This window comes from Amblyraja radiata, chromosome 33, assembly GCF_010909765.2.
Source record: "Amblyraja radiata isolate CabotCenter1 chromosome 33, sAmbRad1.1.pri, whole genome shotgun sequence".
Taxonomy (NCBI): domain Eukaryota; kingdom Metazoa; phylum Chordata; class Chondrichthyes; order Rajiformes; family Rajidae; genus Amblyraja; species Amblyraja radiata.
In genome coordinates, this window is record NC_045988.1 from 20614823 (window position 1) to 20641624 (window position 26802).

Genomic DNA, 26802 nt, shown 5'->3' on the forward strand with positions numbered 1-26802 from the left:
TTAGCATCAGCGAAAAGTTACAATCAAGCCGCCCAACGTGTACAGAAACAGGATAAAGGTTTTAATGTTTGATGCAAGTCAAAGTCCAATACGGTAGAGTAGATTTTAGAAGAGCATAGTTAGTGTAAGGAATGCTGCTGTTGAAATAAAGATTTAAATCAGTGGAGCGTGATGCATGATAGCAGACCCACTTCTGAAACCAGCGCACTTTGGCACCATCTTGGATTCGCTGATAGGACAGAGGTTTAAGAGCCATTCTGGGTCAAGATTATAAATAATGATCTCCTTTTCTTTTTTATTCTATTTTCTTTTCTCTATTTTCTCTCTCAACTTTCTTCATTTACTCATTTTCTTTTTTCACACACTATATATTTCACATCTTTCTATCCTTTACTATCTAACTTCTTTTTCTTATTCTAATCTTTTTTCAATGTAACAAAAAAAAAAAAAGAAGTTGTACATAAAATGTATTATGAAAATATATATTAGGCACTTTGGTGCCATATGACTGTACTTCTAATAAAATAAAATAAAATATTAAAAAAAAAAAAAAAAAAGAGCCATTCTGCAACTTAGTTTAGGAAACAGAAGTTGACTGAAAGATGGGTGGGTGACTGAAGCAGGAGTGGAAGATTGGGCTAACATTTTGTTTGTAATCTGTGATATTGCAGTGCAGAAGGAAGCACATGAATTCACACAAACATTCATTAGCGTTTGATCATTTTTACACCATTCCTCCCTTGGACATGGTTTCCCCTGGGCAAAATTATTTTAATAGAAGCATCCATTATCCTGTTAACAAATGCAGCAATTATTTCTGAAATGCTGAAAAAAAATCTGTTGCAGATCTGATAGTGGTGTTTAAGAGGCTTTTACATCGGGACGTGGAAGTGCAGGGTATAGGGGGATATGGACAATGTACAAGCAGATGAGATCAGTTTAGTTTGGCATCATGTCCTGCACTGCACTATGTTCTAAAGCTATGCTAAAATTGAATTGCAATTTTCCCTGGAGGAGCTGGTGGAAATCATTGAGATTTATTTTTTGTCCTGAGCTGTGCACAAGGATGGTTGCCCGGGTTCTAAGGACCAACCTCAATGATTGCCATAAAAAGGTGATGGAGAAGATGCCTGGGAGACCCTTGCTGCAAGTAAACCTGTGCAACAACGGGACAAGGTGTGATCAGTGAGACAGGGGTTGCAGCACGATGCATCGAGGTGCATTCAATTAAAAGGCTCTAAGCAACGACCATGCATGCAAAAAGTAAATGCAAAAACTTATTGACTTTTGCAATATGAACCCATCAAATGTTGCGACCAAAACACAATGAAGTCTCTAATTCGTATCTCATTAGACAGATCAATGCACTGCACTATTTTTTTCTAAATGGCAGCCATTTCCCATCAGAGGAAAGAGGTCAAACAATGGCGCTGATAATGTGACTCCATTCCATGCACTTCTAACATGCATAAAAGCCAGCGCTAACGATTCCAATTTCATGGCTGCAGAGTTTGGTTCTCTGTGTTCACGGCTTGTTTAAAAATCAAGAGGCCAACTTAATATACCAGTGTTGCTTGAATTCCAGCTGGAGGGAGTAGAAAATGAGGGGAAACTTGAAAGAATATTTGTATGAAAATACATTGCACCCACCACTAGTTGGTGAGGTTGCGCATTACAAAAATTGGTGACATTGCCGACAGTGAACAAGGCTGTCAATAGTGTACATCCGGATGTAGATCAGTTACATATATGAGCTGAGAAACGGCAGATGGGGTTTAACCCAGGCAAGTGTGAGTTTTGCACTTTCGGAAGTTGAATGTTCGGGGAAAGTAAATAGTTAATGGCGGGATTGTTGAAGAGCATTGATGTGCTGAAGGTTCTTGAGGTCCAAGTCCCGAACTCCCTGGAAGTAGCAACACAAGTGGGCAGTGGTAAAGAAGTGTATGGTATACTGGCCTTCATTGGTGAGGCCGTTTAATATAATAATGAGGAAGTCACTTTGCAACTTTATAAAACTTTGGTTATGCTGCATTTGGAGTAATGTGTAATGTTCTGATTGCCCAATTACAGGTTGGATGTGATGGCCAACCAAGGTTTTGTGTATCTGACCAATTCTCTTTCTGGGCTGGCAGTGAGCAGTCTCAGTGGCCTGTATTTGATCGTGGGCCAGAATCAGGATGATTTTCTGACTCGAAGAGGAAGTGGTTGCAGTGTGAGCCTTTACACTAACCTTACGAAGGCCTTGGTCTCCCGAGGGTATATTTTCCAGAAGGAGGTCGGAATTAAGACGGGAGTGTGGCTGAACTCAGTTATTTTGGTCACAGGTTTACAAGTTTGTAGAATCTGTGACCAAACCTATGTAGCAAACACTTTATGATGGTTGGGAGAGTAACTAATGGAAATAATTCCTAAGTGGTACCTGTACACTGTGGATGGCTTGATTGTAATCATGTACAGTCTTCTCGTTGTCTGGGTAGCGTGCAACAAAAACAAGCTTTTCACTCTACCTCGGTACATGTGACTATAATAAACTAAACTAAAATGAAGTAGAATTGAGAATACAGAGGCAGCCAGCTGCTCAGAAGCTCCACACTCCTGAAGATAAACAGTAGCACTGAAATAGTGTCCCAATGCTAACAATCTGGAGTGCTCTCAATCAGTAGCCTTAAGGCAGGTTCGTGGCAGCATATGCAAACCTACTGTATTGGTACAATGGAGAAGACCATCATCAAGGATTCAAATTTAGTTAGTAAGTTGCCTAAGTGTTCAATTGGTAACTATTCCTCTTTGGGGTTTTCAAGCTCTTTTGATGGGTTGGTTGGTGAAGTTGCACATTACAAAACATGGTGGCGTTGCAGACAGTGAAAAATGCTGTCAAACGGATACAGCCGGATATAGATCAGTTAGATGAGCTGAGAAATAGCTGCTGGTGTTTAACCCAGGCAAGTGTGTGTCGCACTTTGGAAAGTTGAATGTACAGGGAAGATAAATAATTAACGGCAGGATTCTTGAATAGCATTGATACACAGAGGGAACTTGTAGCAACACAAGTAGTTAGTGGTGAAGGAGCGGTGTGGTATACTGGCATATGGTATAAAGGCCAGGGCATTGGGTATAACAATCAAGGAGTCACTTCGCCACTTTATAAAACTTTGGTTGTGCCACATTTGACTCGGAAGATGGGCTCCAACTCAAAAGCCTTTCCGTGTCCTCCAGAGATGCTGCCTGGTCTGCTGAGTTACTCCAGCACTTTGTGGTCTACGCAAGACTCCAGATCATCAGTTCCTTGTGTCTCAACATTTGGCGTTATCGGCGTATAGAAGAGCGACAGCAACATTTTCTTCAAGCAAAATAGTAAATTGAAATGAGGTCATGTTTTGGGATGAGAGTCGTCTACACCGGAGATTCCACCGAACAAGACATTAATCTACGGCACACAGTCACGAATAAGCGCTAGGAGAAAAGTTGTAAGGGTATTGAAAAGACTAATGTTTTTTTTAAAACTTTTCTTTGAATGCCTTTATTTACTATTTATAAAAGTATACAAGATGGGCGTCTAAAGGCTGTCTGACTGGGGGCGAGTTGTCGGAGACCCGAGTCATTTGATGAAAGCTCCAGGAATGCATCCAACCCAAGTTAGTATCCCTGGGCAGGATCTAACATCTGGAGATCAAACGTCTGAGGGGCCCCCTGTGCACATACTGTGCAGAGGAGGATGTGCAGAAGTGAAAGTGCAACAACCAATTCCTACCCATGTTTTTGTTTTAAACGTAGTTCATTTCAGTGGGAAATGAAGGGGGCGAGAGAGAGCCTGAGAGGAATATTCTTGCCAGTTTGTCCCACCCTCCCTCCCCTAGTGTTAAGAAAAGCTTCAGTCCAAGTGTAAAGCCAGGGCAATGTGGGGGGAGGCGGGCTGTGGAAGTCACCCCAGCAGCCAAGTAAAAAATACAAATGTAAAACAAATGTCAAAAGAAAAAATGAAGGATACATTCACAATAACATTCATTAATACAGAATTAATCACAAAATAGATTTTAGACACAGGGGCCTTCATTCTTATGCCTGTCACATCATTGTGACCTGTTTCTGGAGAAAAGTCTTTTAATTAATTTTTAAAAAACAGTCCGCACGCTGGTCACACTCTAGTTCCGGTGCGTCCACGGTGTGAACACAGCGGTGTTAGTCCAGCGAGTCACTATTGTCCAGGCCCAGGTCGTTTACATTGGTCGTCTGCAGTTCCCCATTGTCGTCCTCTTCCTCCTCCTCTTCCTCATCCTCCTCTATCTCCTCCTCGTCCGTCCCGTCCAGCGAGTCGTCGCCCGCGTGGCCGGCCATCATGGCCTGCTGCATGGCAAGGGTGGCCGTGTCGGAGGAGAGAGTCTGCAGGCTGTCCATGGCAGTGGTCATTGTGCCTGGAAGTGAAGCAGCCCATTAGTCACTGCGGTTCGGACCCCGGATACAGAGAGAGAGAGAGAGAGAGAGAGAGAGAAGGGATGGAATGGGCGGAGGGGAAGAGAAGCATTGGGTAGAGGTGCTGCCTTACAGCTCCAGAGACCCGGGTTTGATTGTGTCTACGGGTGCTGTCTATACGGAGTTTGCAGGAGCTCCGGTTTCGCCCCACACTCCAACGATGTGCAGGTTTGTGAGTTATTTGGCCTCTGTACATTGATCCTAATGTGTAGGGTGGTGCTAGTGTATGGGGTGATCATGGTCAGCACAGATTCGATGGGCCGAAGGGCCTGTTTCCGCGCTGTATCTCTGGAGTCAGCAAATATTAAAAGAAAATAGAGTGGAAGGAATGAGAGGAAAGTCGGAAAGAGATGGCGTGGGAAAAGGGAGAGGGCTTGGGTGGGGAAGAGAAGAGGGAAGACACTAAAGGGCAAGAACTAGTCAGAATTAGGGGTCTGAAAGAAAGTGGACAGAAACAGAATGAGAGGGAAGTTGAGGCAAGTGTGTGGAGGTGTAAGGGTGAGCGAAAGAGGAAGGAAAGACAAAGAGTGTTTGAGGAGAGAGAGGAGACAGAAAAATAAAGGGAAAACTGAAGTAAGAGAATGTAGAAAAAGTTAAGAAAAAAACAGGGAAGATGGGAAAGACAGGAGAGAGAGGAGAGTATGGGGGAGAGGGAGAGAGATGTGGAAGAGAGAAAGAGGGGAAAGAGGGTGTATGGGGGAGAGACTGAGAGAGGGGAGAGATGGGATGGGGAGAGACAGATATAGGTAGAGACAGAGGGAGAGACAGTGAGAGAAAGGAGAGACAGAAGGAGAGGGAGAGGCAGATTCAAGGTTCAGAGAAAAGGAAGCAGAGACTAGTGCAGTATATGAGCTGGAGAGAAGACTGCTGCAGGGCAGGAGGTGTGATTCTGGGTGTGTGCCACGTCAGGTGAGTGCTGGCTGCATGCTTACTGTCCGGGTTGCTGGGGTTGCCTCCTTGCTGTTGGAGAACGCCAGCTGCAATCGAGTCGGGCCAGAAGCGCTGAGTCGGCCGGTGCTGGGATTTGATTTTCTTAGCTTTGGGAGCTGGGTCAGGATTACTGGCATCGAGCATTGGCTGCAGTATACGCCGCCTGGCGTTAATAAACCTGCAGTGAGACAGAATGGTGTTAGTACATGGCTCACACTCTAGCTGAGGGGAGCGTATCACTCCTCAGTCAGCTGCTTACCCCAAGAAAACAATTCCACCGCACTAACTCTGTGGACCAGAACATGAGACTTGCTCTGTTAAATGCAACAAATGTTAAATGGGAACGTTAAAAGTGTCATGTCCATGTTTGAGCAGTGCTCCACAGTAAATATTTGTCATTATCACCAAATTACCATCCTGGCATTCTCAATCCAAAGCTGAAACACCATCACCATCACCAAAGGGTCTCAGACCTCAGATTCCTGGGCACACAAATTACAGAGGATCTCTCCTGGACTACAAACACCACCACAGCAGTCAAGAAGGCCCAGCAGCGACTCTACTTTCTGAGGATCCTCAGGTAAAACAACCTGGAGGAGAAGCTGCTGGTGTCCTTCTACCGCTGCTCCATCGAGAGTGTGCTGGCGTACTGTATAACCACATGGTATGCCAGCTGCTCTGCAGCAGACAGGAGAGCCCTTCAAAGGGTCATCAACACCGCACAAAAAATCACTGGCTGCCCACTGCCCTCCCTGAAGGACATCTTCAGCTCTCGCTGCCTTGGCAGGGCAGCCAACATCCTGAAGGACCCTTCCCACCCTGGACACAACCCGTTCCACTTGCTGCCCTCTGGCAGACGGTACAGGTCTTTCAAAACTCGCACAAACAGACTCAGAGACAGCTTCTACCCCATAGCCATATGAACTTAACAATGCAAAATAAGAAATAACACTCATATTCAACTGAATGGTTCTACCTCAGCTGCTATTGTTATTTATCTGTAATTTTTTTAAAAATATGTATATATTTTTACCTTTTCTTATATATTTAAAATTGCTCTTGTGAATCGCACCGTGGGATTGACTTTTACATTTTGTTGTACCATGTGCAATGACAATAAAGAGATTCATTCATTCATTCACCTGTAAATGTGACAACTAAGCTGTGTAAAAAATGATATATATTATAGATATAAAATTAGAGGAGCATAGATGGTCAGAACCTTTTCTCCGGGAAATGTCAAAGACTAAAGGGACTAGCTATAAGGGGACCAGAGGGGGAAAGTTTTAAGGAGATTTGCAGGGCAATGTTTTATTTTTATACAGTGAGTTTAGGTTCCTGGAAGGCACTGTCAGGGGTGGTGGTGAAGGCAGCATCAAAGAAGCTTTTAGAGAGGCACGTAGATATGCAGGGAATGGAGGGATATGGATCACATGCAGGCAGAGGAGATTAACTTGGCAGCATGTTATGTAGCATGGATGCCACGAGGTCGGCTGGGGGAGGAGCCCCCGGGGCACTAAGACTGAGCGGGGGCCGAGTGAGACGAGAGACAATGGTTCGCGGGTCAATGTGCATCGGTGAAGAACTCTACATGGATGACAAACTTTAGACTTGAATCGTGAAAAATGGCGACTCTTGTATACTGTCTCAGTGTACTATTCCAGTACACTTTACTTAACTATTATTGAGCCTGTGTCCAGTAATATGTTTCCTGAACTGTACACAAAAAAAATGATTTCACTGTTCCTCAGTACATGTGACCATTAAGTACCATTGTTCAGCACGGATATGGTGGCTGAATGGCCTGTTATTAATGCTGTTCTGTTCCAAGTTCTAGGTTGCCGGTTTGTCATTTTAACCCAATTGATTCAGCAATGCTTCCGAATCAACCTTGGCCTGTATGTGCTGTCGTGGATACCTGCCTTTTGAAATAGTCTAGAAAGTTACAAACTCCATTTTACTCAAGTGGAAAGCCAAGCAGACACAATAGATCCACAATCTTGGCGTAAGTAGGGGGAGGTAATAACTCAATAATTGCCAGTAATGATCAGGTATAAACAGACTGCTGGAGTACTTCCGCAAGTCAAGCAGCATCTCTGTAGAAAAGGACTCGTCTGCAGAAGGGTCTCGACCCGAAACATCACCTATTCCTTTTCTCCAGAAGTGGCTTCCTGACATGCTGAGTTACTCCAGCATTTTGTGTCTATCTTTTCTGCTCATGTACAGTATTATTGGAGTCAGCTGGATAGCGCTTGAATGAAAGGTTTTCAGTGTAGCTTGGTGCACAGCACAATAATAAACCAATACTAATACATGAGAATCAAGGCTGTGACTGTCTGCCTGATGCTCCTCTCTACTAAGTTTTAGAACTCCAGCACAAATACTGTTTCTCTTGAGGCTTAGTTGTTTTTCAGGGGTCGGGTACTTTTCGGTGCCGCCGTTTCGGAACCGCTGTTTCACACGCAAAAAGAGGTGCAACGTGCTGGAGTAATTTGATGGGCCAGGCACTCTATGCCTTTTTTTTTACATTGATGTGAAATTAATACCAGTTTACACCAATGCTAATGCTGGAATAATAATTAATCTTCTACTAGGTCTTCTACTAAAGTGCAAGAGTATTTACTGTGCACTGTCTTACTGTGCTATGCTAAAACAATGTTGCTCTGCACATGGTGGTTAATTCATACATTGTCGGTACAGGTTTACCTTAGAGTGTTAATGTTTTCTTTATTTGAACATTGTTTGAGATGGGATGGTAATTCAGCACAATATAATAGTATGAAGCTTGTTTTTAAACAACACCCTGAAACTAAGGTTCTTGTGACGGGTAGGGTACTTTTCGACGCTGCCGAAACGGCGGCGCCAAATGGTACCATTCCGGTTTTTCAGCTGATTTATGGCCTTCACAACCTTTTCTTGGTCTGAGGCACAAACCCTCATGAAACAGGGCTGGAATCTTTAACTTGTCATTACATCTACAAACTGCTGCTGTCATATCCAGCTGCCGCACTAGTTCATCAAACAAATTCTTAAAAAATCGAAGTTTATCTTCAAAGAATATTTTGAATACACGATGGAGAAGTGTGGTATGAAAGAATTGAGATCTGTAAGAAAGCACGTCGAGATTTATCAAGTATATTTATAGGAAGGCGAACCAAGGGAGCATCCAATGGTTACACAAGAGATGTGTAGGAAGGAACTTCAGATGCTGGTTTAAACCGAAGATAGACACATAATGCTGGAGTAACTCAGTGGGACAGGCAGCATCTCTGGAGACAAGGAATGGGTGACATTTCGGGTCGAATGCCAGGATGGTAATTTCATCCATTCCTTCTCTCCAGAGATGCTGCCTGTCCCGCTGGGTTACTCCAGCTTTATGTGTCTATCTTCGGTTTAAACCAGAATGTGACCATCTTCGGTTACACAAGAAACTGCAGGTGCTTTAATCTTCGAGCAAAATTCCAATGGTTCCCTCTGTTACTGTGCGTGCCCTCAAAACCATACTCTACAATCAAAGGGCCACTGTACCAGGAACATTGGCAATTGGGTAACCAAAGATCAGAGGAGGTGGTGGTGGATTTGTCAAACCCTAAGACCATGAATGGAAATTAAAAATCTTTCAACAAACCTTGAATTTTAGGAGAATAGTCAAGGCATTGGAAATAATAAATCTGATTTTTAAAAGGCCGCTGGCACAATGGATTATAGGTCGGTGAGTTGAAGGTCAGATGCTGGTAGATTACGAGCAACGGAGGATGTCAGCAGTGATACAGTGATACTCATGTAGTGTAAAAACAAGCCCTTCGGCCCAACTTGCCCAGGCCGACCAACATTCCCCATCTACAATACAATACGGTTTTATTTGTCACATTGCACATAAAGTGCAAGTGAAATGAATTTGCCAGTAGCGGTACAATGATAAAGAACACACACAAAAACACACAAAAAAATTAACACAAACATCCACCACAGCATTCATCACTGTGGTGGAAGGCACAAAAAATGGCCAGTCCTCCTCCATTTTCCCCCGTGGTCGGGACCTCAACCCTCCGCAGCCATCGCTGCGGGCGTCCAGATGTGCAGACAAGGTAAAAGTCAAGGTAAGTCGAGAGTCGGCTCTTCCCCACCGGAGACCGCGGCTTTAGGTTGGTGTAGGCCGCTTTAGGTTGGTGTAGGCAGGTGGGGAATACAACATTCCCCACCTGCCAGCACTTAGCACATATCAGAAGAAGGGTCTCAACCCAAAACATCACCAATTCCTTCCCTCCAGTGACGCTGCCTGTCCCGCTGAGTTACTCCTGCATTTTGTGACTATCTTCCTCTTAACCTACCGTAACCTTGTACCTGTCTAAATGTTTCTTAAATGTTGCGATAGTGCCTGCTTCTCCTACCTCCCTATTTCATATGTCATTCCATATAACCACCACCCTTTGTGTAAAAAAGTTGGAATAGGAGAAGCTCAATGAGGAGTTGACAGGGTTGAAAAGGATCTGCCTGGCCAGACCAGAGACAGCCTCTTGGCTTCACACCACCACTGCTGACACTAGCAATAAATTGAAATGAGCAATTTCATGATTGGCCTTACAAGTAGTGACAAAACGTTGGCATTTTCACAAGGGCACGTTAGCCAGAGCAGTTCAATCCAAATAACAGCTGTAGACAGTAGCCCAACAAATAGCTCAAATCAGTCTGAAGAAGGGTCCCGACCCAAAAAATATTTGGCCCTCTTGAGTTATTCCAGCACTTTGTGTTTTTTAAAAAATATTTTAACATCTGCAGTTCCTTGTAGCTCAAATGTTTTGGGGAAAGAAGACACAAAGTGCTGGAGTAACTATCGGTCATGACCAAGGGCTTCTCCATTCTGAAGAAGGTTCCCGACATGAAATGTCACCTATCCATATTCTCCTGAGATGCAGCCTGATCTACTGAGTTACTCCATAACACTCTGCAGTTTCTTGTTTCTATATCTCTCAATTGGTTTGGGTTAGGCACAAACTGCTGGAGTAACTCAGCGGGTCAAGCAGCATCTCTGGAGAAAAGCAACAGGTGACGTTTCGGGTCAGAACCCTTCGTTGGCTTCTTCCGAACAGAAACGTCACCTATAGTAAAGGAACAAAATGGTAACATTTACCCAAGTGTGTAGGATAATGTTAGTGTATGGAGTGATCACGGGTGGTGCGTACTTGATGGGCCTGTTTCCATGCTGTATCTCCAAGTCCAAGTCTAAAGTAAAACTCAGCGGATCAGGCAACATCTCTGGAGAAAATGGATAGGTGACCTATTGCATTTCCCCAGAGATGCTGCCTGTCCTGCTGAGTTTCTCCAGCTTTTGTGTCTATCTTTGGTTTAAACCAGCATCTGCAGTTCCTTCCTACACAATAGGTGACCCATTTCTTTGCTCCAGAAATGCTGCTTGACCCGTTGAGTTTCTCCAGCCGTTGGTGACTATCTTCGGTATAAACCAGCATCTGCAGGTTTCTTGTTTCTAAATCTCGCAAATGGTTTGGATTTATTCAATGAGACCAACACTGGGTTTACCACGAACTTCCTGGAGATGGCAGCACTTGACTGTAATATTAGCTGCCGATTTAAACACACCCCACGGGCACAAGGTGGTTACAGAAATTTTCCAGGGAAGGTTCGCAAAACTCTTTTGGTCTGAAAAGAGTGGAAAAGCTGCCTGATCCAATGTCATCATCTCAAACTGATTGTTTCAATAATCTTACAGATAATAAATGGGAAGTCAGAAACAAAAGCCAAGACTTTTAATACAGCCACCGGCTACATCATGAGATATTTGTAGGATTAGTATATCATGGACACTGTGGCCTTGCAACATATTAAAAACTGCAAGTGCAGAATATGGCATTTCATATGTAAAATTATATATCCTGAGGCGTGTAGATACTGATTCTGTTGTATATTTCAGTTCTGTACCTGTTCTATTTTAAAAGTAAATTGATTTAATTGGTGTAATCACACGGCATTGTGTTTAATGGTTTAAACCATTGGCACTGAGGTAATTACAGTTAGTGTCAGATTACCATCATTATTACGTTTCCAAAGTGAGAGGTAAATATGCAGGAACATTATACCAGAGAACTGTGAGCCAAATAATTTTATTTTACAGTGAGGCCCCACAGAACACCCAGCGTTGTTACCCCCGTATCCTGCTGTGTTGCATGTTCTTGAAGACAGGGACAAATGAGGAAAGTTGATTTCATCTTTCAACCTAAAGGTGGTACAGCGGTAGAGTTGCTACCTTAAGGGCCTGTCCCACGAGCATGCGACTCCATGCGGCAAGCGTGACCTAAAGCCCGCAGCCGCCTCGACGCCGTATGCTCGGAGGTCGAGTGAGTGACGTGAAGTTCGAGCGAAGTCCGAACGGGCGTACGGCGTCGAGGCGGTGCATACGGCGTCGAGGTGGCTGTGGGCCGGTAGGCCGTTGCCGCGCGGAATTTTTTAACACGGTCAGTTTTTCAGAGCCCCGCGCGATGTCGGGACCAGCTCCGCACAACACCATACGGCTCCGGCAATCGAAGTGGGACCGGCCCCGCGAGGCCGTACGGCTCAAGCGACCACGTTAGGTCGCGCTTGCCACATGGAGTCGCATGCTCGTGGGACAGGCCCTTTACAGTATTTGCAGCGCCAGAGGCACGAGTTCAATCCCGACTACAGGTGCTGGCTGTACGGAGGTTGTACGTTCTCACTATGTGGGTTTTCCCCGACATCTTCGGTTTCCTTCCACACCGCAAAGACGTACAGGTTTGTAGGTTAATTGGGTTGGTATAAATGTAAATTGTCCCTAGTATGCTGTTAGTGTGTGGGGATCGCTGCTCGATGCGGACTTGGTCGGCCAAAGAGCCTGTTTCCACACTGTAGCTCTAAATTAAACTAAACTAAACTCACTGAGAAAATATAAAATCTCAATCTCATTTCTACTCTGTGGCTGCCCTTCACCGTCAACTGGGTGACAGAGTTAGACAGGATTCAACTAAAACCTCTAATGCCAATGGATAGTGCTTTGTAGTCCAAATTAATCGTAGTCCAGGATAATGTTTCACTTTCTAGATATTGGAGAAAGGATAGTTTCGTATACACTGGGCAACATAATAAGTTGAGCAATTTGACAATAGGACTGTTTAATGGAGAAAAAGGGAGTGGGAAGGGGCAAAGGACTGGTGGAGGAGGGGTAAGGAGTCATAGAGTCATACATCGTGAAACAGGCCCTTCAGCCCAACTTGTCCACTCCGATCAATATGTCCTATCTACACTAGTCCCACCTACATTTGGCCCATATCCTTGAAACCTATCCTATCCATGTACCTGTCTAAATGTTTCTTAAACTTTGCAAAGGTACCTGCCGCAACGACCTCCTCCGGGAGCAGTTCGTTCCATACACCCACCACCCTTTGTGTAAAAAAGTTACCCTTCAGGTTCCTATTAAATCTATCCCCCCTCATCTTAAACCTATGTCCTCTGGTTCTCAATTCCCCTACATTCATCTCATCTAATCCTCTTGTGATTTTGTACAGCTATAAAGATCACTCTTCATCCTCCTGTGCTCCAATGGATAGAGTCCTAGCCTGCTCAACCTCTCCCTGTAGAGTAAGCAGTTAGGGAATATAGCTAGCTGATGCAAATGGATTTCTGAATAGTCTCAGAGTTGAATGGTCAACTCTGTGTCCCCTTATCACATCCCTCTCTTTACAGCTCCAATAGTCCAAGGGGACCTCTGAAAAGTGGGCTCATTCCATGCGAACTACAACACAACTTCAATGTCAAGCAGAATGACGACAGAAAGAATCACTAACATGAACCAATGGTCAAAGCTTCACTGGTCTTCACTGAAAATTAGTGACGAGATTGAAAAACAAAACAAAGCACAAGATGATGTGATAGTTTTCAGCCACAGGTACTGAAGAATGATGTGAACATAGAACACAAACAGAAGAACAGGCCCTTCAGCCTCCAATGTGTCAAATATGATGCCATATCCCTCCATTCCCTGCATATCCATGTGCCTAACTAAAAGCCTCTTAAACACCAATATTATCCGCCTCCACCACCACCCCTTGAGTAGGCTGGGACTATTCCTTGGAGCACAGGGTGATCTTATAGAAGTGTATAAAATCATGAGAGGAATATGTCGGGTAGATGCACAGATTCTCTTGCCCAGAGTAGGTGAATCGAGGACCAGAGGACATAGGTTTAAGATGAAGAGGAAAAGATTTAATAGGAATATGAGAGTTAGCTTTTTCACACAAAGGGTGGTGGGTGTATGGAACAAGCTGCCAGAGGAGGTAGTTGAGGCTGGGACTATTCCAACATTTAAGAAACAGTTAGACAGGTGCATGGATAGGACAGTTTTGCAGGGGTATGGGTCAAACGCGGGCAGGTGAGACCAGTGTAGCTGGGACGTGTCGGCCGGTGTGGGCAAGTTGGGCCGAAGGGCCTGTTTCCACACTATATCACTCCCCTGGTAGAGCATTCCAGCCACCCATCACACTCTGGGAGAAAGACCTGGATAGAGTGGATGTGGAGAGGTTGTTTCCACTAGTGGGAGAGTCTAGGACCAGAGGGCACAGCCTTAGAATAAAAGGACGTACCTTTAGAAAGGAGATGAAGAGGAATTTCTTTAGTCAGAGGATGGTGAGTCTGTGGAATTCATTGCCACAGGTGGCTGTGGAGGCTGTCATTGGCTATTTTTCAGAAGCAGATTGACAGATTCTTGATTAGTAACGATGTCAAGGGTAATGGGGCGAAGAAATGAAGGATGGAGTTGGGAGGGAAAGATAGATCAGTCATGATTGAATGGTGGAGTAGACTGGATGGGCCGTTTCCACGCTGTATCTCCAAACTAAAACCAGAAACAAAATCCTCTTAGACATTCATCAGCTGTGGCACTGGCAACCTATTTCCCTGCCTCTGCCCTTACACACCCTCTGCCAAAAAAAAGCAGAACACTCCAAAGACGTACAGGTTTGTAGGTTACTTGGCTTGGTATAAAAATGTGAAATTGGCCCTCGTGTGCGTAGGGTGGTGTTATTGTGCGTGGTCGGCGCGGACTCGGTGGGCCGAAGGGCATGTTTCCGCGCTGAATCTTGAAACTAAAAAAAAAACTAAACATTAGGAGAGCCCACACTGACCAGAGAAAGGTCGCAAACCACGGGTACTGTCATCGTGCGATCAGCTTCTGATTAGGATTCCTGTGCAAACACTAATTCACTGTCTGCAGTGGTCATCCTGACATGTGGGGTTGCTACATTCAGCGACCGCTGAGTGTGCGTTTCAGGAATGCCGGTGGCCTGGGCAACCTAAGTCTCCGAAACATTCTGAACAAAGTTTTTTTTTTGCCGTAAAGATATCTGAAAGCATTTCCGCTTCAGCCCTTTGCTGCGCCAACCGTTTTCAGTGCAGTGTGTGGGTAGAGGCTCACCACAGTGCTTAGTTTAATCTGCCTGTAAAGTGTCCCTTTGTTTCCACCTCCCTAAGTCTATCTGTTCCACTTCACCATAATGCTCTGGCTAAAAGCACACATAATGGATGAATTCTTCCAAGGAGATAGGACCTGCTGTGTCTCTGACTTTCCACACAGCGAACAGCTGAACTGCTGCAGGTCCCCGAACAAGGTTTGCTTTGTCTGTCACTCTCCTTTTAACCCCGGGCGGTGTTGGAAAGACGCCCGCAGCCAGGTTGGCAGAAGCACGTTCAATAAGCTTTCTGTCAAAATTGTTCACAGTCTGCTGCAGGAAGGATGGCTTTTAACTCTTTGTGTTATTGGGGAGTGCTTGGGCCTGCCTCACTGGTGTGCCCTGGTCGTGCGCCAGTCTCCACTGATGGAGTATGATCTGATGGTGAGTGCCAACACTGATGTGGGATAGGGGCGGCACAGTGGCACAGCTGGTAGAGCTGCTGCCTCACAGCGCCAGAGACCCAGGTTCGATCCTGACCCCGCGTGCTATCTGTGTGAATTTTGTACGTTCTTCCTGTGACCGCGCGGGTTTCCTCTGGGTAATCTGATTTTCTCGCATGTCCCAAAGACATGCCAGTTTGGAGGTTGATTGGCCCTCTGTAAAATCCCCCTAGTTTGCAAGTAGTGGGTGCAAATGTTCAATAACATAGAACTAGCCTGAACGGTTGGTCGATGGTCGGCATGGACCCGGAGGGCCGAATGGCCTGTTTATTTCAATCAATCAGGGGCAAATCTTCATGGTGGAGCCTTCAGAGCCTTGCCCATGAGGGCCGGAGAGCTATCCCAAAACTGGGATCAAAGCACAAGGAAATCATTTAATTGAACAGGAAAACTATGTGGACAACTCTACAAGTTCACACGAGGTCATAAGGAACTGGAGTAGAATTAGGCCATTCGGCCCACCATGTCTACTCAGCCATTCAATCATGGCTGATCTATCTCTCCTTCCTAGCCCCATTTTCCTGCCTTCTCCCCATAACCTGTCGCCCATACTAATCAAGAATCAATAGACAATAGACAATAGGTGCAAAAGTAGGCCAATTCGGCCCTTCGAGCCAGCACCGCCATTCACAGTGATCATGGCTGATCATCCACAATCAGTATCCCGTTCCTGCCTTCTCCCCATATCCTCTGACTCCGCTATCTTTAAGAGCTCTATCTAACTCTCTCTTGGAAGCATCCAGAGAATTGGCCTCCACTGCATTCTGAGGCAGAGAATTCCACAGCCCTCTGTGCAAAAAAGGTTTTCCTCATCTCCGTCTAAATGGCTTACCCCTTATTCTAAAACTGTGACCCCTGGTTCTGGACTCCCTCAACATCGGGAACATGGTCCTTGCCTCTAGCGTGTCCAAACCCTTAATAATCTTATATGCTTCAATAAGATCCCCTCTCATCCTGCTAAATTCCAGAGTATACAAGCCCAGCCGCTCCATTCTATCAACATATGGCAGTCCCGCCATCTCGGGAATTAACCTCGTGAACCTATGCTGCACGCCCTCAATAGGAAGAATGTCCTTCCTCAAATTTGGAGACCAAAACTCCGCACAATACTACAGGTGTGGCCTCACTAGGGCCCTGTACAACTGCAGAAGGACCTCTTTGCTCCTATACTCAACTCCTCTTGTTATGAAAGCCAACATGCTATTAGCTTTCTTCACTGCCTGCTGTACCTGCATGCTTACTTTCAGTGACTGATGAACAAGGACCCCAAGATCTCATTGTACTTCCCCTTTTCCCAATTTGACACCATTCAGATAATAATCTGCCTTCCTGTTCTTTCATGTTTCTAACCTAATGTATATTGTAAATAGCTGCAGTCCCAGCACCGAGCCTTGCGGTACCCCACTAGTCACTGCCTGCCATTCTGAAATTGATCCGTTAATCCCTACTCTTTGTGACCCGTTAATCCCTACTGTTCAGAAGGTCATAAGGCCATAAGGCACAGGACTAGAATTAGGTCATTCAGCCCATCGAGTCTGCTCTGCTCCACACCACTGTGTGGTCCATTGTGAGGGAACCATCTGTGATTTCACCCTACAGAGACACGGTAACAAAACCAGTCTCCACTTTGTCCCGTCATTCAATCAGGCCACTGCGGAGAATATTGGAAATAGAAGTTGGAGTCATTCATTCAGCCTGTTAAGTTTCCCAACAAAATGATTGCCTCACTCACTTTTTTCTTTTATCCACCCAATTGCAAATTCCTCCAACTGCCTCCAAAATCTATTGATATCAGCTGACTATACTCAACCTGCCAAAACAAACAGAAAGTTCATATACGCCCTCTGTCCTCATCTGGGCAGCAGGGTGGCACACCTGGTAGAGCCACTGCCTCACCGCGCCAGAGACCCGGGTTCGATCCTGACCTCGGGTGCTGCCTGTGTGATGTTTGCAGATTATCCCCGTGACAGCAAACAGGGTTTTCCAGGTCCTCTGGTTTCCTCAGAGATGCTCTGAAATCCTGCGTGACACACAAGTGGTTGAAAGTGCCCAGGCTAACGTTCCCAGAGTGACTCGAAATGACCTGGAAATGGTCACTGTTGCATTTCTCCACCTAAAGTTAATTTTCAATGAACCAGCACTGACATAAGCAGTGTCACACAATTAAGATCTATACCTTATACATTGTTATTTTGTTTCTAAATAGTGTAAAATATCTTTCCCTCTGGATGAGGGAAATGTGGAGTGATAAGGTGAGATGGTTTACCCCAGGACAGAGAAGGTCACAGGTCAACAAAGTGAAAGTGTCCATCATTCTAAATTATTTTCAAAGAGTAAAGCCCCTGTCCCACTTTCCCGAGGTACTCACAAATTCTCCCGAGTTTTCCCCTTGATTCAAACTCGGAGAATGTCCGTAGCGAGTCCGTAGGAGTCCGTAGATATTTCGTAGCGGCTCGTAATGCCAGCCGTAGGTACTCGGGGCATCAGGTAAGTCGGGACGTTTTTTCACCATGTTGAAAAATGTCCACTTGTAAAAATAAAATAGCCCCGAATACCTACGGCTGGCTATTACCGTAATTCTCCGAGTTTGAATCAAGGGGAAAACACGAGAGAATTCGTGAGTAACTCGGGAAAGTGGGACAGGGGCTTAAATGAGAAACTTTTTTTCCAGTGGGAGACTGGCCAATAACTTGAGGACTCAAGGTTTAGTCAATCGGAAAAGAACTTGGGTGGAAATGATGAAAACGGTTGTAACTGTAGCAAGAAATCAAGGCCTGAGCCCACAGACAGAAAGGACGGCAGATGTAGACACAGTAACAAGTTGAAATGAGATGTGCGTATGTGTTATTCTAAGCTGAAAATAATGTAGGATTAGGAGTAAAGAACCAGAAAACAGGACATAGAAACATAGAAACATAGAAATTAGGCGCAGGAGTAGGCCATTCGGCCCTTCGAGCCTGCACCGCCATTCAATATGATCATGGCTGATCATCCAACTCAGTATCCTGTACCTGCCTTCTCTCCATACCCCCTGATCACTTTAGCCACAAGGGCCACATCTAACTCCCTCTTAAATATAGCCAATGAACTGGCCTCAACTACCTTCTGCGGGAGAGAATTCCACAGATTCACCACTCTTTGTGTGAAAAAAGTTTTCCTCATCTCGGTCCTAAAAGATTTCCCCTTTATCCTTAAACTGTGACCCCTTGTTCTGGACTTCCCCAACATCGGGAACAATCTTCCTGCATCTGTCCAACCCCTTAAGAATTTTGTACGTTTCTATAAGATCCCCCCTCAATCTTCTAAATTCTAGCGAGTACAAACCGAGTCTATCCAGTCTTTCTTCATATGAAAGTCCTGACATCCCAGGAATCAGTCTGGTGAACCTTCTCTGTACTCCCTCTATGGCAAGAATGTCTTTCCTCAGATTAGGAGACCAAAACTGTACGCAATACTCCAGGTGTGGTCTCACCAAGACCCTGTACAACTGCAGTAGAACCTCCCTGCTCGTATACTCAAATCCTTTTGCTATGACCATTTGGGCAATCCTGTCAAAGAGCCAATGAGACCCAGGTTCAATCCTGACTATGGGTGCCGTGTGTGCAGAGTTTGAACATTCTCTTGTGACTGCGTGGGTTTCCTTCAGGTGCTCCGGTTTCCTCCCACACTCCGAAGACATGCAGGTTTGCAGGTTTATTGGCTTCTGTAAATTGTTCCCATTGTGTAGTGTAGCACTGATTGTAGGTCAGCGTGGACTCGGTGCGGAGAAGAGCCTGTTTCCACGCTGTATGTCTAAAACCAAAAACTAAAACGTAGACATGGTCAGGCAAATGGCCTCTTCCTGTGCCATAAATTTCAATTATCCTGTCTGCCATACCTTTCCCCAACCAGAAGTAATCTGCAAATTCGATTTAAAGTTTAATTTAAACAGTCAGAAACCAGGAGTGTTATGTATGGGCACACCGACCAGTGCGCTGGATACTTTAGCACACATTCTGTCATGATGACAGAAGATGAAGATTAGCCATAAATTCCCAGGAAGACTTCGCCCGCTGTTTCTAAGGAAACACTTTGAAATTAAACCAAGCTTGTAAATTTCAATTAATATTGAACTGTACTTCTCTTAACAGCAGATGAGGAATTTCCTCTGCTCTGTGTATACCAGGCACATCCCTAATGATCACATTAAACAGTATTCCTGATATATTCGTCGTACATGGACAAAGGTCTGGAAGAGTTAAGGAGTTTATCAATCTGAGAACGGAGAGCAGAGCCCAATATAATAAATCCCACTGAAATCCCTGGATTTCCTCGTAAACCAAGTTGTCTGCAGTCACATTACTCACTTGACTCTGCATTACACCCTTGTTACATTCAGGGTCAGTCGATGAGAACTCTTGAGAACACGGGTTTAAATTCTTTAATTATTGAAATCAAAAATATAAAGGGAAGGTTCTCAACTGAAGTGTGTCTGTACAGAATGAGCTGACCTCAGCCAGGTCAGTGGGGATTTCTTCCATCAGATTACTGAATTTGCAGGCCTGAAGCAAGAATTTGTAACCCCTGCTCTCCCACACCTCATTATTCTCCTGTCAGTGTGTTCTTCTCCAAGGATGACACGGGCTCATTAAAGTATGGAAATAAAACAATGCACTCTATCGATCTGTCATCAACGAGGCATACATTTCAAGTGGCTCTTACCAGTTGTTGACCTGTAAGAGTGTGAGATTCGTTTGGCCGGCGATCTGTCTCTTCTCGTCCTCTGTCGGGTACGGATGCTGAGGAGAATAACAACAAGCTCTGTCAGAACAGCTGCACCAGTTTATGGGCCCGACAGTGGCAAGTTCTCACAGTAAAACCCACTGTGGAGACGGCACAGCTGCCCCAGCCTACACTGGCGGGGGAAGCGTTACTCACTCTGGCTCCAGTCTGCACTCCAGAGTCCCTGAAGGAATTGAGCACTCTTTAAACTTTTGTAATTAAAGCAAAGTAACAGACTTATCAGATAAGAAGAGCTTGTGATCTGATCTCCTCTGATCAACGGAGCATTGAGGACAAATGCATTTTTGAATTCAGCATTCTTTGGGGCAAGTGGCAGAGATTAAGAGAAGGGAGAAAGGAAATACACAATACAGAATTTTAAATCAATGTGCACCAAGACTCCAACATCGTAAGGAAGAGCTAACCTGTGAAGTGTAAAGGGTCTCAACTCGAAACGTCACCTATTCCTTTTCTCCAGAGATGCAGCCTGACCCGCTGAGTTACTCCAGCTTTTTGTGTCTATCTTCAAATAGCTGGCCATTGGACTAATTTGGTACAACTTTTGTGGAACGGGAATTTCATAAAGTTTTTTGTAACCGTCGAATAATTCTTGCTTGTTTACTATACAGTAATTATTGTTAAAAAGTACTTGTTTTAACAATGTGTTACTACTAATCATCCCCTGTAGCCCAGCAATTAAGAGATTCATGTGTTGAGTCTCATTCCTTCAGTTTACGATTTGTTGTTTTCCAGAGGGTCAAAAAAATTATTTTCTTACTTGATATGGACACAAATGCTGGAGTAACTCAGTGGCAGCATCTCTGGAGAAAATGGATAGTTGATATTTTGGATCAGGACCCTTCTTCAGATGAACCAGTGTCTGCAGTTCCTCTTTATTATATTTATTATATTTTCTTTCTTCGTCCCTCTCCATTTTCCTCTTTCTCTAAATCTATTTATTCGCTTTAGTTCATTTTCTGTTCTTAATTTACTGTGAATTCACCAAATGCATTCTATCATTAAACTTCAGACTTCAGAAATTACAGCGTGGAAACAGGTCCTTCAATGCATCAAGTCTGAGCCGACCAGCGATACACTAGCACTATCCTACATAGTAGGGACAATATACAACTTCACCAAAGCCAATTAACCTACACACCTGCGTGTCTTTGGAATGTGGGAGGAAACCGGAGCATGCTGTCACATGGAGAACGTACAAATGTCCATACAGACAGCACCCTTAGTCAGGATCGATCCAGGGTCTCAGGTTCTTTAAGGCAGCAACTCTACAGCTGCGGCACTGTGACACACGATTCATCAATTGATTTTTCTATCATTCTTGGAGAAGTTAACTGTTTGTTCACCTACTTCATCAAAACACTGGATATTGTGTCCCTTGTGCTATATAAGGACTATAATTCATGCAACCAATCTTTTTGTTCAGGATGTCAAAGTCAAGCTAATTGAATGTAACACAATGTTCCATTTCAGCAAAATACAGCTCCCCAAAAAAACAGATAACTTTAAAAATTAAGTTAATTTTGTTAATGTTATTCCACGTACAGTTTGCTATGCTCCTTTACAAAAACTAATTACATAGACCAGTTCGCAATTCAGTATCAGGATTCCACTCCCTGGTATGAGATAAGGACTGTCCAAAATGTGAAAATGATATCTCTTCAACATGTATGCAGCAGAACATTTTCACTGAAAATAGTCATCAAAATAGGTATCAAAATGTCAGAGAAACCCAGCTCTGTCATTATATGCAAACATTATAGTAACCAGGCATGGTTAAAGACTGTAGTTTAGTTTAAGTTGGTATAGTATAGAGATAAAGCATGGAAACAGGCTTTTCGGCCCACGCTGGTCAATGATCACCCATACACTATTTCTATCCTACACACAAGGGACAATTTACAGAAGCCAATTAACTGACAAACCTGTTGGGTTTTGGGATGTGGTAGCAAACCGGAGCACCCGGAGAAAACCCACGCGGTCACAGGGAGAATGTGCAAACACCACACATGCAGTCCCAATACAGGAGAATGTGCAACTCCGTGGTCAGCATTGAACCCAGGTGCTGTAAGGCAGCAACTCAACCGCTGTGCTACTGTGCTACCCTCTGAATCTGAATATTAGTCATTGCTGCATTGTTCTATCACAGATTTGGAAACTATATCACAACTGAAACACATTCAATTAGTTTATTCGTGAGGTAGACGAGTTATAATGTGAATTACCAATTCACCTCTAACTGCCCAGTTTGATGCATAAAATACTACCCTGTTAAAAAGGGTTGGAAAGTATTAATTATTTGCCTTTCAGTGTGGAGATCTTAAAAATTGAAATAATGTTTTTTTTCTTGCTTCTTTAAACCATTTGTCTCCAGTTTCTTTATTTGATCTGACATTTAATCCATGCTCCATTCTTTGCCTTGCTTATTTGCCGTCCTTCAATTGGATTAGTTACGGAGATCCAAGGTTGGTGGTTTTCTTTGTTGAAGTTACAGTTGGAGTTCCCTCACTACAATTTTACTGCTTTGCACTCTTTAACAACTTCAACTATAACATTTGAAAGACACTTAGGCAGGTACATGGGTAGGAAAGGTTTAGGTGGATCTGGACCAAATGCAATTAGCTTAGAAGGAGCACCTTGGACAAGTTGGGCTGAAGGGCCTGTATCTGTGCTGTATAACTTATGACTCTCTGTTGCTTTGTTGGTTAAGGAGGATATCACAGCTGTGTTCAGAGGTGACATTACGGACAGTTCGTCTAGTGAGGCTATATGGGTGGAGCTGAGGACCACGAAAGGGATGATCACCTTGTTGGGGATGTACTACAGACCCCACAACGGGAATTAGAAGAGCAAATGTGCCGGGAGATTGCAGTCAGCTGCAGGTCAAATAAGGTTGTTGTAGTTGGGGATTTCAACTTTCCCAATATAGACTGGGAAAATCATAGCGTGAAGGGTTTAGATGGGGCGCAATTCCTCAAAAGTGTTCAGGAGAGTTTTCTTAAACAGTATGTGGAGGCTCCCACACGTGAGAGGGCAACGCTAGATCTAGTATTGGGAAATTGGGAAGGGCAAGTTAATGAAGTGTGTGTGTGGAGGAGCCTTTTGGGAACAGTGACCACAGTCGATTAGGTTTAAGATAGCTATGGATCGGGACAGAGAGGGTCCACGTGTTAAAATGCTCAACTGGGGTAAGGCCAACTTTGAGGGTATGAGAGAAGGTCTAGCTCAAGTTGATTGGAGCAGGTTATTTGAGGGGAAAGGAAGATCAGGCAAGTGGGATGTTTTTAAAAGTGTGCGGACGAAAGCTCAGGATGTGTATGTCCCCGTTAAAGTGAAGGGCAAAGCAGGCAAATGTAAGGAAGCTTGGCTGTCGAGGGAAATTGCGACTTTAGTCAAAAACAAGAAGGATGCATGGGACAGGTATAGGCAGCTGGGATCAAGTGCATCCCAAGAGGAGTTTCGGAAACTAAGGAGCAAACTAAAAAAGGAGAGCAGAAGGGTAAAAAGAGGCCAGGAGATAGCTCTGATGGGTAGCATAAAAGACAATCCCAAAAGATTTTACAAATACATAAGGGGGAAAAGGATAACTAGAGAGTGGGACCTCTCAGGAATAAAAGTGGTCACTGATGTGGAGTAACAGGAGATGGGCCAGGTCCTCAATGAGTATTTCTCCTCTGTATTTACCGAGGAGAAAGACTGCAGGACGGAGGAAATTGGAGCGGTCACTGGAAGTGTCATGAGAGCAGTCAGGGTTACCGTCGAGGAAGTACTGAAGGTACTGTCGTATTTGAAGGTAGATGAATCAACGGGGCCTGATCAGATATATCCGAGGGAAACTAGAGAGGAAATTGCGGGAGCCCTGGTTGAAATTTATGTCCTTAAATATAGGAGAGGTGCCAGAGGATTGGAGGGTGGCAATTGGTGTGCCTCTTTTCAGGAAGGGCTGTAGGGAAAATGTTTGGAACTGTGGCCTATTAAGTTGTGAGATTTGTCTACAGCCTTCAGCCTCCCATTGACAATGATCCCCCTGATGGAAGTAAGTAAGACCTGAGTGATCTCCTGGACAAATGTCGATCGCCTGGATTGGGGTCGGAATTTCCCGGATTTTTTTCCCGAATTGGACCTGGGTTTTTATCCGTTTTTTTGCCTCCCCCAGGAGATCACGCGGTTCTTGGGGTGGAGAGGGGAGATAGAGGTATAAAGGGGAGGGTAGTGTCTTGTGTTCTGTGTCTTGTGTCTACTGTTTGTGGGTAAGGGTGTCTGTTTAGTGTTCAGCCATGAGCGAATGGCGGTGCGGGCTCGACGGACCTGGTGGTCTACTCTCGCACCTACTTTCTATGATTCTATGATTCTATGAAGTACAGTACATGTTGATCACACCAAGATGTGAAGCAACAAATCTCTTAGTAAACAATTGAGCAACAGTTAGTTCATTCACTTCAGAGCCAATCTGTAGGTGAAACTTGATACTTGAGTTCATCATATTGACCAACACTTCACTGCAGTGTAGATGGAGTGTTGTAATGTTGGAGGCATCTATCTACCTCTTCAGATGGGATGACCTTGAGTAAGTGTATGTACAGTTGACTTGAAGCTTCCAATTTGCAACCATCATCATGGTTAACTCTCAGATAATCTTTAAATTCATGATCATCATTAATAAGTCTTTCTTAATTCCAGGTTGTTTCATTTTAAACTGAATTGTAATTCCACAGGTGACATGGTAGGATTTGAACACACCTCTATGGGCTGCTTGAATGGGCTACTTCTCTAGCTGCTTAACCACTGTACCGCCATCATATCCATTTGGGATCAATGGAGATGTGTCTGGTTCTCTTATAGCTTATATTTGGGTGCTGTCCTGACTTATTTTTGCAAATATTTGTAAGAGCTTCATAGGGTTGACTTACATGAGCTCAACCTTGGGATATGTTCACTTGTGCTAACTGATGCGATAACAGAGGTTGGAAATATGAACAACCTTGGTCCTTTAAAAAAAAAAACTAACATTCAATTATCACAATTGTGAACATAACTCCACACAAATTAATTTAAAAATACACTTGGACAGATACATGGATACGAAAGGTTTAGAATGGTTATGTGTCAAATGCGGGCAGGTGGGACTAGTGTAGATGGGCATCTTGGCCAGCATAGGCAAGTTGGACCGAAGGGCCTGTTTCCCTGCTGTATGCCTCTATATCATCACAACAGCATGGTAAAAGGTGTGTGATTCAGTGGCCTTGCTTTCTGAGTGTTTTCAATTTGTTTACAGTGTTCCCTTCAGTCAAATGTTAGGGGCACATCTCACTGTACAATCAAGACTGAGAAATCTTAATAACTTTTAATTAAATTAAAAATTAATTTGTTGCAAGGCATCATTATAACAGGCATCCTTCACAATCACTGAGGGAAACACAGCCCCTGATCTGTCTGTTGTCAGCGCCAAATACCAGCAGAAATACAAAGTGTTAAAGGAATCTAAAGCAGTACAAATTGCTTAGGCTCTTGCTTTCAATAGTCCATGGACAAGATTGTCATTAACCCCCTTCAGGGCCTCATTAGGATGTGCAGCCAAGCCTGGCCCACAAGCCCATGAAGTCTTCTAATTGCATGAATCAGTGGTAATTGGGGCCTGAAGTAATGTATAGGAGAATCTGTCAAGCAGTTCTCTAACCTCGTATATCACTCTGCATCAGGGCTTCAAGCCTCAAACTTCAACCTTTCAAAAATGAAAGGCGTAGTAATTTTTGAAAAAACAGACAAATGATGCCACTGTTGTTTATTTTCTGGCAATTGTTCTGTTGAGCCTTATACTTGTCAGTTAAATATGTTTTTAAAAGAGCGATTAAAATCGGCACAATGAGCCCACATCTCATAAGAGTCCTGTGAGAGGTCCTGACAGAGGGACAGAGACAAGTTCACGTGCACCATAAATGGGTTCATATCCATTCTTCAGGAGATTATGCTTATTTTTACCAGCCAACAAGTGCCGCAGCAATGTCAGTCCCCGCAGTGCATAAGTTCTAGGAGAAGAGCAAGACTTTTCGGCCCATCAAGTCGACTACCATTCAATCATGGCTAACCTATCTTTCCATCACAACCCCATTCTCCTGCCTTCTCCCCAAAACCCTTGACACCCGTACTAACCAAGAATCTGTCAATCTCTGCCTTAAAAATATCCAGCGACTTGGATAAGGGGCAGGCCATTTAGAACTGAGATGCGGAAAAACTTTTTCACACAGAGAGTTGTGAATTTGAGGAATTCTCTGCCTCAGAAGGCAGTGGAGGCTGATTCACCGGATGAATTCAAAAGAGAGTTAGATGGAGCTCTTAGGGCTAGCAGAATGAAGGGGTATGGGGAGAAGGCAGGAACGGGGTACTAATTGAGGATGATCAGCCATGATCACATTGAATGGCGGCGCTGGCTCGGAGGGCCGAATGGCCTACACCTGCACCTATTGTCTATGTATCTATGGTCTCCACAGCCGATTCCACAGATTCACCACCCTCTGACTAAAGAAATTCTGAATCATCTCCTTTCTAAAGATACAACATTTTATTCTGAGGCTATGACCCCTGGACCTAGCCTCTCCCACTAGTGGAAACAGTGGAATGCCTTTTATTGTCATTTAAACAAACAAAAGTTTGATCGAAATTTCGTTCCCTGCAGACATAACAGCAAACAAATTAAAAAATGTGGCCAT

At 44.2% G+C, this 26802-nt stretch overlaps 1 protein-coding gene across 3 annotated transcripts in view; it reads right to left on the bottom strand.

Annotated features, from left to right (window-relative positions):
- Positions 1 to 3491: 3491 nt before the first annotated feature.
- The window catches only part of pknox2 (PBX/knotted 1 homeobox 2), a 403962-nt gene continuing 380651 nt past the window's right edge, over positions 3492 to 26802 (bottom strand). For all 3 annotated transcript variants that reach the window (XM_033049503.1, XM_033049501.1, XM_033049502.1), the window contains 3 exons: positions 20018 to 20094; positions 5403 to 5578; positions 3492 to 4412 (listed from right to left, as the gene is read on the bottom strand). In XM_033049503.1, the coding sequence (XP_032905394.1) occupies positions 4180 to 4412; positions 5403 to 5578; positions 20018 to 20094 (486 nt within the window). In that variant the 3' untranslated portion in view covers positions 3492 to 4179. The remainder of the gene's footprint in view (positions 4413 to 5402; positions 5579 to 20017; positions 20095 to 26802) is intronic.